This window comes from Besnoitia besnoiti, chromosome III (genome assembly GCF_002563875.1).
Source record: "Besnoitia besnoiti strain Bb-Ger1 chromosome III, whole genome shotgun sequence".
Lineage (NCBI taxonomy): Eukaryota > Apicomplexa > Conoidasida > Eucoccidiorida > Sarcocystidae > Besnoitia > Besnoitia besnoiti.
The window spans coordinates 3,341,295-3,355,504 of record NC_042358.1 but is presented as its reverse complement, the minus strand read 5'-3'; the positions used below and the strand labels follow the sequence as shown (position 1 = coordinate 3,355,504).

The following is a 14,210-nucleotide window of genomic DNA, read 5'->3' as shown; positions in this document are numbered from 1 at the left end:
AAGCGTCGCAGCTTTCGACGCCAATGCTTGTAGCCGCTGTCTCTGAGGCGGGGTGTGGCAGAAGCGAGGCATGCGCACGGAAGGCGAAAGCAGTTGAGGCGTGCCTGTTGGCGCCGGACGGAGAGAATCCGCTGGCGGTCTCTAGAGACGGGCTCTGCGCGGCGTTGGGGAAAGCGAACGACGCAGAAGAGGTGGGGGAGACTGACGGGGACTGGAGCGACGAGAGCTCCGCGGAAAACAGAGCTGAGGAGGCACAGAACGCAACACGGCATGGACAGGAGAGCGAAGCAGCCCCAAGAATGGGAGAACTGCTGTGCCGCAACTATTTGGTGACAGAGCACTTCGTTCCCAGTGGAGACGAAGGGCTTCTCGACGACGCAGCTGATCTAGAACGAGAGCCTTTTTCGGCCGAACCTCTCGTCAGTCAGCCAAGCCACCGGATGCACACCTGTATTAAACGATTCGCCACAGTGTAGTCGTTGAGCCGCGGCGACAACGCAGGATTCGAAATTAGCGATTCTTCGTAGTATGTACGGTTTGGCTTTGCGCATGCTAGAATTGCAACCCACAGAGAAAGCGGTATCGAATCAGCGAGCCGGTGTCTGAATGAAGCTCACACGTGAAACTGTGTGCGAATTCCGGCTTCTGCAAAGAGTGTGTTTCCATGCCCAGGGACGATCTGATAAAGGAGAGGGATTTCACTGATTTATTCGTGTCCTCGATGTCGTATTTGATGCAGATGAAGCTACACGCTCTCAAACTCCACCCTGGACAGCCGCTGACTGTACGCACAGCTCGGGAACTGTTGAGCTCGCATGATGCCTTCTATTTCCACAGTCCGTACTCTCAGGAGAACTTCCTCCATCGGCTTCGTTCCCGTTTCTCCCTTTCCAGTTCCGCTGCTGCCTGTGCGTCGGGTGTTTCGTCGCCAAGTCCCGCTTCTGCTCCTCTCGGCTTTTCTGACACTCGACGTAGCCGGGGGTCGTCGGTGTTTCCTCTTCTGGGCGTCGACAAGGTTCTCCCAGTCTTCACAAGCGGTCAGGCGGAGAAGGCGGCGGTGAAAAGGACTTGCGGGGGAGACAGCCTAGCCGGATGCTGTGGGCGACGTTCACTAAAGATGAGCATAGTTCATCAGCCAGACCTCTCTGCGTCATTTCTTCCCGTGATGGTGTCTCCCGCATCCCCTCCCAGGTCCGCCAGCAGCCTAGCCTCGTCTGTCGAGGGGTCGAGACTCGTGCCAACGGTAGCTGCACTCACGCCTCTGTCTCAGTCGCCACATATGCCCTCAGCATTGTCGTCGTCCCTGTTTGTGCCCTCCGTGTTCGCTTCACCTTCCTCTTCGCGTCTTATTCCACCTCCAGTGTTTCCTTCCGCGCCAGCGCGCGGGCTGAGGCATTCGTTTCTGCAGCCTCCTGGGCTCTTTCGGGTTCGGGGATTGCCGCTTCTCAGCTTGTGAGCAACGGCACTTCCGGATTCTCGAGCCCGGGTGCGCCCCCCGGTTACTCGGTTCTTGTCGAATCCGTGACGAGCGAAGCGCGAAGAGGCGCGTTTTCGGCAGAGGCCGGAAGCCCTCCGAAACTCACGCTCCTCCACTCACGTCGTTGGACCCTGGCCACGCTCCCGCATTATCTTCATTCCAAGCGCACGCTTCCTGCGCCGCCTCCGCGTCGCTATGGTTTTTCAAGCCTTCTCCGTCGCCTGCATGTGCCTCCCTTCTCCCTCACTTGCTGCTTCCACCCTTGGCAGACCAGCTGACGCCGAATCCGCGGCAGTTCCACCCCATGCAGGTCAGCCGTTCCGTGGTTCAGACGTCCCTTTGCCCCGCGCCCTTCTGACAGCCTCCTCAAAAGCCCCCAGGTTCGAAACGAATTCCACGCGAAACATCGTCGGTTCGTGAAGCTGGGAGCAGATCAAGAGAAGCCGTTTCAGTCAGGCTCTATTGAGGACGAGAAAAAGCGTACGTGCCACTCGCGCGCGCCACTGCGCACGAAACGACCGCGCGGGAGGCAGGCACAGAATGCAGGTGTCCTTTTCCACACGCCGACTTCTACGGCAAACGTGAAAGGGCAGGGAGCAACCACGCGGCTTCTTGACGTCCGGAGTGATGCGAAGAATGCGAAAGAAACCATACCGGTTTTATCTCCGGCGTATAGAGTGACGGGCGCGGGGTTCGCGATGGCGGACACGCAGACGGCGCTGGAGGTGGCGGCGTTGGAGGTACGAGAGAGGCAGACGGTGAGCGCCGCGATTCAGGAGCCGGTTGTGGAGCACCTTACGGAGGCTGCGCGGAGGCAGGCGATATTGATGGTAAAGCAGAGACAGAGAGGGTTTGGCTTGTGTTGGTGGAAGAAGTTGAGGTGGGTGTAAAAACCCGAGATGGCGAAGAGGCAACAGAGTCCCAGCAAAGGTCGTCGCTACATCCTTATAGAGGACAGCTGTCGCCCGCGTCTCCGGCAGGCTTGGGCAAGTTCCAGAGAGGTGAGGAGCTTGTACCACATGGACTGCTGCGCCTTCAGGCACGGGTGCCTGAGACGCAGGAGGGCACCGAAAGCAACCGCCTGGGTTTGCGGTCAGGTGGGGAAGCAAATCGAGGCCACACAAGGCGTAAGGAGAAGGGCATGAGGGCACTGTGGCACGGCAGACGCAGCCAACCGGAGCAGCATTCTCCGCGACCTCTGACAGCTGGCCTTTCTGACGATACCGGGATAGCAACGTCGAAAGAAACTCAATCCGCGGACGTGCCTGATTTGCCTCGGGCGCGGCGAACGGGGAGACAGAGCGCCACGAGCTTGACGCCGGACAGAGTTGGCGAGGTGTGGAGAAAGTGTAGAAATAAAGACAAGGTTATTTCTGCATACGCCGCGTTAGAACGCAGGCGAGCCGCGCAGGGAGAAGCGCTGCAGTACTATCACCGGCATCCGGCGGAACTGCGGGCTAGTGGAGACGGAGATACCCACACAGCGAAGATTACAGACAGCGGCTCTCGTCTGGAGGCTGGTGGAATGGGTAAAGTTGACGCAGGAAGGCAGAGTGGAAAGCAAGAAGACGAGACAGCCAGTGAATGGGCAAGACTGGAAGGGGGAGGGGGTAAAGCAACACATGAAGGCGAGTTTAAGAAGAGTGGACCAGCCGCAGCATGGGGTAAGGCGCACGGATAAGAGAGATGCGTCCTTGGGTAGGGCAAGAAGGGAAGTGCTGGAGGCGTGAGGACCTGTAGGTCGTGCCTCTATCGTGGAGTGTCGCGTTTCAGGAAAGCGTTGAGTTCAGATACGGGTATGAAGAATTCTTGTGCCTAAACATGTCAGCTGGTCTCCAATTGTCAAGATTATGTATTTCCTGGTTGAAATTTTAGTGAGTACTCACGAATGCACTTGCGCACACGTAGGTTCCTATGGCTGCGTCCTTGAGAAACAAGAGGGTTTGAAGCAGGTGCGCCTGTCACTTCAGCGTAGGGAACTGTGTGGTTGCAGTGCAGACAACGGGTGGACTGTCGATGACGCGTAAGTTTATTTGTGTGCCTGCGTCCGCTCCTCTCTCATTCGTCCTTGTTTCACCAGCGTTTTGTCTTTACTTCTGTTGTCGTGTCTGTCACTCCAGACTCCCCGCATTCGGGGCAGTCTGACATCGGGACAGACGCAGACGTTCTCTCCAGACTACCTCAGGCTCCACGGGCGACCGTATTGGCCTTATATCCCTTTCAATCGGCTTCTTCGTCAGCGCAGCTATCCGCTTGTTCAGTTCCCTCTTCTCCTTCCTCCAGCGTGAGTCCAACGCCGTTGCGGAACGAGCGGAAGGTATCGCTTCATTCTCTGCCGTGTGTCCCTGCCGCGTGATGTGGCTCTGCGTTATAGACCCGAGGAGCCGGTGTCCCCGAAAGCGAGCAGATCAAAAGCGAGGTCCCCAGTTCTAGTCGGCTCTCTGTCTCGGATAACGTCTGTGGAGGGGCGACTCCCCTGCCCTCCTGCGGATCTTCGCTTCCGCCTCTATTGAGCTTTGCCTCAGCAGTCCAACCAAACTGAACGTCGTCCTCGAACAGAAACATCGCCTTTCGTATTCAGCGTGCCTTTCAGCCTGTCTTGCTCCAGATGGAGCAGCAGCGCGCCGCCGTTTCCAGTGTGCACGCGGAGGCAGATCAGGCGGAGAGGTTCTCGATAAGGAGTCCTCAACCTACAGATCTTACACGTGCGGCTGCCGCTCCGGTCCTCGGGAGCGGCAACCCTCCTCGGCAGCCTCTCCTCTTGGTTCCTCACCGTCCTACTTTGCTTCTTGCCTCTCCATTACAGCGGCTTCCACTCTACAGCACTCGGGCCTCCTGACGCAGAAGAGCGAGCACGACGGGATAGCTCTTCCGTCTCGCGGATGCACCCAGGGCCTGCGCTTAAAGGGCGTGCAGGTTGTGCCAAACAACAAGCAGAAAAGGCAGAGGACATCAGCAAAAGGCCCTTTGCAAAGAAACGTCTCTCCGAAGGCCCCGCCAAACGACGGCGACGTCCAGAATTCAACAGACGCTATCCAGTTCTCCTCTTGAGAGGCTTGTGGATCTGGCAATGGCCTAGAGCGAGTGCCTACCGGCTCCGCGTGAAAGAGAGAGGCAAAGGGTGTTTCAAAGAAAAGGGGCATTTAGCGGGGACGTCACCGTCTAAAATATATATTCGATAGTCTCAATTTTTCCTTTCCTTCTCCCCCCCCCCCTCTCTCACGCCCCCTGTCGCTGCGTCGCTGCCGGTAGCGGCGTTTTTCTCTTTTCCTTTCTTGAATGGTTTTTCTCCAGAGGAGTGTTCGCCTGTTCTAGCTCTCGGGCGCCAGGTAGAAGTTTCGTAAGCCCGCCCGGCTCCGCCGTTGCTTCACTGTGCTTCCGCCTTTGTGGATTGTAGGCTAGTCGTCTCCACTGCGCAACGCGAGATGTCTTTCGTTCTCTGAATTCGGGTTCTCAGCCCTCCAGCTGGCAGAAACGCCCGACAGCGTGACGAACAAAACAGGGTCTCTCCACGTCAACTACCCACTTCGTTGTGTATGGTATCTCGACATCCCGTCTTCGTCGGGAGCTCCCTTGCCGAATGAGGCAGCCACGAAGCTGCTGTTTGCTTCAGCATCGTTATCCAGTGCCTCTACGCAGAGAAGACGTCCTACGGATTTCCACATCTCTTCTGCCACTTCACCACCATCCTCGTCTTGTTATTCGCCACCATCTGCGTCGACGAAGCTCTCTGCGCGCTCCTTTGCCTCGCTCGCTGAGGCGGCAGACCCGGCGTCTTCTTCGATTCAAGGGAAACGGGGAAGCGAGGCCGGCGCTTCGGCAGAAAGCCAGTGGAGTTGGTCGTTGCCCCTGCCGAGAGCCCGGTCTACGAGCGCTACATTCGCTGTCAATTTGTTTGGCTGTAAGCTGGCAATGGATGTTCTCCCTCATGCTGGTCTCTGTGCCTTCACCATCTATCTCGGGCCCTATGCTTCCCGCATTTTCTTACAGTGACGGGTGAACGTTTTTTCGTGTTGTCATCGTTCGCTTAGTTTGCGCGATTGTCGAGCGACTGCCGCAGCTATCGTGGTAAACATTGTTCCAAGGCCCATGGTTCTGTGTGAACCTCCCGCGCTCCCTTTCCGTTCGTTCTCGGACAAGCCTGACTCAGGCGGCATCACTTCCGCCCCATGAGAAGGCAATCCGCGCTGAAGCGACTTAACGTCAGGACTGTTCAACACCGGAGGCAGCTGCAAGCTCGTGAGGCGCGGATCATTTCGGCGCGTCATGGCAGAGACCGTGGCCACGCCGACTCTGTTGAGTAAGGGATGCAGAAACAATGACCCGGTGTGAAGAAGGAACCAGGAACCATGTCGCAAAGAAACGCCCTTGTGCAAACCACTCCCCCAGGTGGCAAAACCACCGCATTTGACTTCAACCTCATTCAGTCATAGGCACTCGCGGATTCCCTGAAGCTCGTCAGGCAAATCGATCATTATCGTAACCCTCCGCGCTTCAGCTGTACTGTAGTACACACGCTGTCTCTCTCGGCTCGTGTCAGCAAACGGGAGCAGCTTCGTCGCCATTTTTCGAGTAAGGCCCCTCGAGCATGGAGACGGTTTTCACAAATGTCGCATCAACCAAATGCCACTGATTCGCTGAAGCAAATGCCTGTAGCAGGGTGCTCCGTTGCATTCCACGTGAGGTGCTCCTACGACAGGGGAACTGCAATTGACATAAACTGAGACACAGCATGCTTGCCGTTTCGCCGGTTGCTTTGGACATAGTCTTCACGCTGGCATTCTGGAAGTTTTTATTATGTGGGTCTTCTTCTTGCGACGAAGACGCAAGAGAGCATTGCTGTGCTTATATGCAGTCCGCCTGGTCACACTGCGGGGTCCGCAGTATGTCCGTCGGGGGGCTGTACATTTTCAGACTGTGATGCGGTGGCTGAGATACGAGACTGGTGAACAGAGAATATGGCTGGGGTGCAAACGGAGGTTACTCCTGCCGATTACATCCTTCAATCCGTCTGGTCGAGGCTTCAGCGTGACCAATTTGTGGCAGTATTTTAAGAGCAAAACCATCGTTTGGCCCAGCGAGGAATGAGGTGCAAGCTACTGAATTTATCCGACGCGGCCTACGCAGCGCAACACAGTGATGGGATGCCACTGCACAAGATATATGTACCAACAGATGCGCAATGTCGGCCGCAAAGGGCCGAGAACAAATTGCTAATCTTGCAGCGTTCACAGAATTGTGGACTGCGTATCGCATCAGCCCCAGCTTTCTGTTGCTCATCGGCGGTAGCTGTCAAGCTGGGTCGGGTAGGCTACACTGCGCTTGCGCAGCCACATGATTTATCGCTAGCCGTCAAGACAAGAGACACAGGCCTTCATTTAAGTGTGTACGCTGTGCGGATCCCCAAGACAGCAGGTCCTACGCGTGTGGCGGGAGCAGACAGGGAGGCGGTGACAAGCTCTGCAAGTGATATGCGTGTCTAACGTGTTGTTAGATAAAACAAAGCTCCGCCAGTTCCGCTGTGGCCGTCGCTCGGATCATTAGCCGGTTCTTCTGCCTGCGCATTTTCCGCTGAATCCATATATAATTGCTTTTCCTCGTTGCAACGTTAAAGGCCAAGGAAGCTTATCTTCTCTTGCTCAAGTGGGCTATCCAGCGGACCGCGCTCTGAACCGCCGGGGCCGTATCCCACTATGCCTTTGCTGATGGAGTTGACTGCCTCTGTGATGCCACAAACGTTTCGTGGAACGAAGACGCACGTGTCCGGCAGCGGCAGTACACGATTGGCCCTGCAACATTTAGAATCATCTAAGTGTTCAGCATTTCCGAGGTGTTATCCCTCATATGGAGTTCCGTGTTCTCAGACATGTTTGGTTTTTCACGTGATGCGTCTTGTACCTAGCGTAGCAATACCTTAGAAGGGCAATCCACGGAGTGCGGAAAATACACCTGAGCCAGTGCGCATAGCACATGAGACCATCAACAGGGTGCCAAGTACCTCGAACAGTCATTTGGAACGTAAAATACGCTGACATGACAGATTAGCGTAGCATGCTGCTTGCGGCCTTCGGTTGGAGACAGTGAGACTCCTGCAGTCATGATCAATCCGTTTTACATGGAGTATTCGCGAGACGAGACGGCCGTGTGGTGGCTGACTTTCTTCTTGACGCTGGTATCGAAGACCGTGTGCGCGAGCCGGATCCGCTAGACCACGTATATTACACAGGAAATTCTCAGTAGAGATTAATTTTGTCTGAAACCACCTATGCCTGCAAGAACGGGGGCACACATCCCTGTCTACCGAAAACACGGAAGTGGAAAAATTGATTTTGGTATGTTTTCTTCTTGTACGAGTAAGCTCACGTTACAGACGAGTGTACTGAGCGAGGTGGAGCCGCAAGGCCTACCACAGAATAACTACTGAAATGGATTTCTGCGCCAGCGGTGGTAATGTGGATGCTGTCGTACAAAGGAAAGAGAGCCGCCTTACAAATTGTGATGTGCTCCATAGTGCCTAATTGAAACGACTGTGTTTAAGATAAAATTACTCAGTCGCAGCAGGGTGACTGGGAGCCTCACCTCTTTCCGGCAAAAGCCCTGAAGCACGCGGCTGGCACGTCTGTTGTTAGCCTCGTGCGTGGTGCGTGCATGTGAGACTCTTGGACTGGAAACGCAAAGAGAGAAGGCCCTTCGTGTACTATGTTCTGTGAAGACTACGAGTGACCTGTAAAGCCGAGCACACGGCAATAGCGGGCGCAGGTTCTCCTCTTGAGGAAACATTTGTGGGCTGAGCAAGGCAGAGAGCTCTGAAGATCCTGTTGGCTTCCTAAGACCATGCATTGGATACCTTTCAGGGGCAAGACCACTCCAGTCGTAAGTAAATCTCCGGGAAGAGACCCGTTGTCGTTCTTTCCTCTCGGAGCAAACCAGGGAGGGGAGAATGCGAATTTTGAAGAGAGGGTTTGCAATCAAAGCCTTTACTGAACGATGCGTGGCCTTGCGCCTAGCCTGTGATGCAACTCCCTTTCTCATATAAACTCGGCGCGCGAGAGTGATCTATCAACGTTCGCGCAGCGTTTGATCTCGCCCGCTACGGAAACAACAGGGAAATGCAAGTGACTGGTCTACAACTTTTGGAGGATGCTACGCGCAAGAGCAATCTGAGTTTGCCCGGCAAGAAGGGGCACGACGGGGAACGCAGCTGCGCTGCGGCCTCTGACACATCCATCCCTTGGGGGAAAACTCAGAAGAAGAAAGGCAAGGGTGCCCGCCTTCCGCTGACATTGCCGCGTAAGTTTCACCAACATCCCAACCGCATGCAGCATGCTACATACAAATTGCCTCCGCGCACCCGGCGTCTCTGAATGCCGAGTATGTTCATCCTGGTAGTGTAATATGAGTGCACGAATTCCCCGTCTTATCGTGCAAATGCTTGCCCCCTGTATCAGTCCCTATTTTCCTGAAGACTGCTCTGGATTCGGCGTCCGCGTCCTGCCTGGGAACACGGACCCGGCGACAGCTGCCCACGGTGCCAATATCTCCTCTTCACAAATCCTCCATCGACACGTCTGTGGCCGCCCGACGTCTCCCCCTTTAGGCCTTCCCAGGCGCGAGCGCGACAGCTTGTTTCTCATCGCCTTTCAGGCTGAGTCCATCCTCTGCGGCAAGCTTTGCTCCGTCGTCATCCCCAGTTTTCATGAGCCAGTGTTGAAGTCCCTTTCGCGACCAATGGCATGAAAGTGACCCAGGGGAGGCGTGCCCGCATGAGATGGCTGGGTAGGCATTGCATGCCGCAAGGGCGGGGCATATGGAGTACGAGACGCGCGCAAAACGAAGCAGATGAAGAAGGAGAGCGAAGTCGATCCAACACAGTTCGCGGTCGCACCACATGACGACTGCAAGCTGCAGGAATCCGGCGACGTAGCCTGATAAAAAACATAGACAGGCGCCACGGAGGCGAGGAGGCATCAGGACGAAACACAGCCGAGGGCACAAAGGAAGTACCGATTCTCACTACAAAAGTGCACAGCGCCGCGCAGCGTAGGCCGTTGGCGAGTTGAAGTTCGTTGGTGTGTTTGTAGTTCCTCGGGGTGGACCCAGACAGCGAAACGTGGCTCCCGCTAACCTATGACGGAAGAGATGTAGACTGCAGGAATGTCTCCAGCGAGCCCGTACAGTCCCCACAAGCCGTTGCACACGACCATCATGGCGACCAGTGGGCGAGGGAGCCCCGTAGACGATCGGCGTCGAATCATGTCCCCCTGAAGACACGCAGATTCGACACGGCGCAGCGATGCGTGTTATTGATGCAAAGCAGCACGACGCTCGACCTTCAACGGCGGCTATTCCGACCCAGCTCTGCAGACTCTGGGGTGTCTCTGTCGCTCCCTCGGTTGAACTGTTTGCCCCGTTTATCCTTCATTATGCCACAGTCGCTGACTGGTCTCCCTTGCCATCTTCGTTCTCACCAGCAGGCTTAGAGGACTGACGACGGCCAGCACATTGAGGAGGGTAAGGAGCAGGGCGAGCCACGACTCGTGCAAGAAGGTCGAGACGACAAAAACTGGCGCTAAGGTGACAGCCACACGAGCAAAGGCACCTAGGATCGGGACACAGAGGGGTTTCCCTTCCCATTGCCGAACTCCGCGGTCGCCTCCGTCCCCAGCAGGACCGCGGAGAAGAAGCTGCACTGTTTCCTGATTTCTGCGAGCGTTTGAGGATGCCCCCCCAGTGCGCATCCACCTCTTCCCCGCCCGTTCAGGACTTGCGCAGCCGGCAGTCTGGCTCATGTCCTCCTTCACCGCCCCACCCGTGGCGGGCGACCGAGAGCGCGGTGAACGCATCCAAGAGGGTGAAGTCGGATGCGAATGGCAACGTAAAGAAGAACCAGAGCCGACGAGAGAAGAGGCAGGCATGCTTCCATGATGCTCTTCACTCGAAGACACGGCTCTGCCGCAGTCTTCGACTCTGTCGCGGGACTCTGCCGACAGGGGCAACGCCTCATCGGACCTGAAGCTGTCTTTCCTTCGAAAAGGCGGCCTCGCCTCTTCCCCACCGCAAAAAGCGTCACGTGCAGCAGCCGATGGCGAATGCCTCCTCCACGAACGCCTTGGAGATAAGCGCTCCTCCGAACCAACCGCGAGGGCAAGGAAAGACGATCCCCGCCACGGCGAGACGTCGTGGAGATGCGGCAATGCCACAGCCTCAGCCTTGTGACGGTCGCCGACGACCAAAACGCAAGCGGCACGGCTCTGACGGAGAGAAGGCACATCCGATGAGGAAGCAGGAAGAGGATACACCCGCTGGACGCTCGCGAACGCTTCTCTGTTCCCCTCCCGCTCAGCTGCCGCGCGCCAGGGGGCACCCCGTCTCTGCCCTTCACGCGGTGCTGTGTCGCCCTGTCCCCTCGCCGCCACGTGGTCATTGCCTAGAGCCGCGTATTCGGCGGTTCTCTGACTCTGAGATTTCGACGCCAACTTCCCGCACAGGAGCACCGGAGATGTGGATCCGCAGGCAGCTCTTGCGGCCCGCGACCCGGGGGACTCTTCGGCTCCAAGGTAAGCTGATACGAGCCCTCGATAATACGGCGATCCAGCGCCGCAGTGAGAAACTCTTCGGCTCGGGTACGCGTCTGCCCAGATCGTCACCAGTCCATGCTCACTCGAGCGCGGGGGTTCCGATGCGGCTCCGCTGACGAGCTTCCTCAGCGTTCCGCACTGACTTCGCGTCCACGGAGGGACACCCGCAGAATGGAGAGGTTCGCGGCCTGTGCTGGCGGGACTCCGGCGGCTGTCGCGCCGACCCGGAAAGGCGAGGAGAGGTGAGAGAGGGCGCGGCCGCCCACACCGAAGTGCGTCGGGGTCCGCCTCGTCGTGCGTGCCCCCTTGGTCGGCGCGGACAGGAGCCGATCGACTCGCAAGGGCCTGATACCGCCGCAAAGCCAGGTACACGGCGAGCCACAGCACCTGGAAGGCGAGCCCTGCGAGAGGGAACAACGGCGGCAGAAAGGACACAGACAACCGAACAACCGCGGGTGACAATGCGTGCGAGAAGCACCCGCGAAGCGCACAAGGCGAGAGGGCTGCCCGCAACGGACCGACGTAAGCAGAAGTGCACGCGACGCGTATTGGTCACGTGGCGTGCGAAGACAGACAGGCACACGGCGAGGCAAACTGCGACCACTGGAATGAGGCATGCACTGAACCTCGACGTTCGTCCTTCAATTCTACCTCTGCGTTACTTCCTGTCTTGCTGGCTTGTTTTGGCAGTGGATTTACTGTCGCAGAGGCTGGCTCCCCTACGTGAAGTAGCGAGCGCTCGAATTTGCCTCACCGATAAAGTTCGTGGCCGCCAGCGCAGCGCTGCCTAGAGCGAGGCCGTAGGCACACCCGAGAAGGTTGCAGAGAGCCTGGAGAACGAAGAGGAGGGCAGGAAGGTGCTGCGTAGTTCTGTTCTTGATTGACGTTAGCGCAGCCCCTGCGGGGGCGACGTACACGCAAAACGAACTAAGGGGACACAGCCCATCAAGCAGGCTCAGCGCCACCGGACGGGAATCTGGTGAGACGTGGAAGACGACCCCCGCGAGAATAAGCGGGCATGTGCAGAGAAGGAGCAGAGCGACGAGGCGTGCGGCGGCTTTGACACGTGGACCGAAGACGGCTCCATGACAGTGACCACGAGACCTTCGAGGTGACTCAGGCAGCGAAGGCGGACAGGCGCTCTGGTCCTCGTCGTCTCCGTCCACCGAAGGAGAAGGCCGATGCGCAGAACAGTGCCTGCGCACAGGAGAGGGTCCTTGACGTTCGTGCAGAGGTGGCTGGTGGCCGCGAGACGAGAAAAGTGGGCTGCCAGTTGGAGCAGCAGGTGCGAGTGTTGAGGAGACAGAGGTGGGTGCTGCGGGTGCCTTGACGGTGCTCAGCCGACGTTCGAGACGGAGCCGCACGGCGTCGCGCGCGCGCGTGGCCCCCAGGATCCCCTCCACTCGCTCGCTGGGAGGAGAGATGCCATCTGTGGTGTTTTTCTCTCGTTGTCGGCTTGCCGGCTCCTCCAGAGCCCTCAGCCGGCGAACCAGACTACGTGCGCTGCGTGTGCCTGCCGGAGGAGGAGGAGAGGCTCCTGCATTTGTTGCATCGCGGAAGGAACTATGAGAAGAACTCTCAACAACATTTGAGACGGCCAGGGCTACAGCAACGGGAAGGCACAGCTGGTCGCGGCTGGCTTGCTTCACATTGAAACAAGTGCTCAGTGACTTTTCGGAGCCTGCTTCAGAAAGGCCCTCTTCCCTCGCCTCTGAGAGGATCGACTTCCGTCCAGAGTAATAGCCGACGTCCAGTGTAAGCAGACCAGGACTCTCGGCAGAAAATACTGAAGAAGCAGCAGTGCTCAACTCCGCGGCGCCTGCGCCGGCCGCCGCTTCGCGGGTCAGCCGCGGCGTGCCCTCCTCTGAGAGCCCACCAAACGATGGAGAGCAAATCGGTGTATCGGTGAGGCCAGAGAGCCCCTCTTCTGTTGTGTTCCTGTCGATGTTCTGAATGAACACAGGCGAGAAGAGCCCTCGAGGAAATGTGCCGGTCTGGCTCCAGCTCTCGTCATTCACAGGGGCAGGCTTGATGTGAACGATGCAGTCCCGATGCGGCAGAAACGCGGGGGGCTGAGCCGCAGTCGAGTGCATGTCCACTTCGCGGAAGACGATGGGGCGAGTTGTGAAGAAATCGGGAAGAGCCGAAATACAGGATCCCTGACGCTTGGCCGCGTCACTCTCTCTACTAACTCTCGTTCCTGCGACGTAGGCATTGCCGCTCGGTGCATGAATCAGCTTTTCTGCAGCTCCTTCCCGTCCCTCGACGGCATGCAAAGGGACGTCTCCGCGAGGGTCAGGCGAATGCGGTTCCAGGGTGCCTGGAGACGGAGCTACAGGAAGTGCTGACGTCGCTCCAAGAGAGATGGACGTCCACATTTGGTATGCCACACAAAGCTTACAGAAAGAGGCAAGAACAAGGGCTAGAAGGCAAGAGCGGGAGTGCTGGTGACGGCAAAATAGGAAGGACAGTTGCTGGTGACAGAGGTGCCAGAGGAAATGGCAGAACGAGAAGACCGTAGTAGGATACAACAAGTGATCATAGTGACGGAACGCGGAGTACCAGAGAAGCATCTATCACTGATGCCAGACTTCTTCAACAGTTAAGGAATGGCGCACAACTGTGGCATGGGCAGAGTCTTCTCACTCGCTGCATTGTCGCTTCATTTCCAGGCAACAAATTCAGCAGGGAAATATTGGTCACATCCTTTGACAAAAGAGACATGCTCGGCGTCAAATCACCGGCAAGACTGGTGGTAAAGCTTTACGCAGGGGGTCAGTCTGTGGTCCGTGCGCAGATCGCAAGCAACGTGCACGCCCCAGAAGAGAGAGGCGAGTAACCAGAGCTTCCAGTCTAAGCAAGCTCTTGCGGCGTGTGCACAAAACTGAAAAACAAACAGGTGCGAGTGGGCGAAAGGATAAGACCGTAATCGCGTCAAGTTGTCCTGTCGTCCATGGAACCAACAAAATTGCTTAAGGTCATACATACCACAAGTGTGTCACCCCCGGAGGAGGGGAGGAAGCCGGTGAGGCATACGACGCAAAGTTTGCTCAAGGGCCGTGCCTGGGACAAAACGACAGCCCTTCCTCCGAGCAAATAAATGCTGTATCGGCGCGCGTTGACACGCCCTTGTGTGCGCATGAAAGGCACAGCAC

General features: G+C 57.2%; 2 protein-coding genes across 2 annotated transcripts; one reads left to right on the top strand and one right to left on the bottom strand.

Moving 5' to 3' along the window:
- Positions 1 to 23: 23 nt before the first annotated feature.
- Positions 24 to 3,158, top strand: BESB_047540 (uncharacterized protein; the record flags this gene model as incomplete). The annotated part of the gene is made up of 4 exons (XM_029363205.1): positions 24 to 191; positions 740 to 1,037; positions 1,747 to 1,787; positions 2,154 to 3,158. 4 exons carry the CDS (start codon positions 24 to 26, stop codon positions 3,156 to 3,158), a joined length of 1,512 nt encoding a protein of 503 aa, XP_029220571.1.
- Positions 3,159 to 9,070: 5,912 nt separating this feature from the next.
- BESB_047530 (uncharacterized protein) lies at positions 9,071 to 13,433 on the bottom strand (the record flags this gene model as incomplete). The annotated part of the gene is made up of 4 exons (XM_029363204.1): positions 9,071 to 9,402; positions 9,603 to 9,738; positions 9,946 to 11,456; positions 11,810 to 13,433. 4 exons carry the CDS (start codon positions 13,431 to 13,433, stop codon positions 9,071 to 9,073), a joined length of 3,603 nt encoding a protein of 1,200 aa, XP_029220570.1.
- Between the last annotated feature and the right edge of the window lie 777 nt (positions 13,434 to 14,210).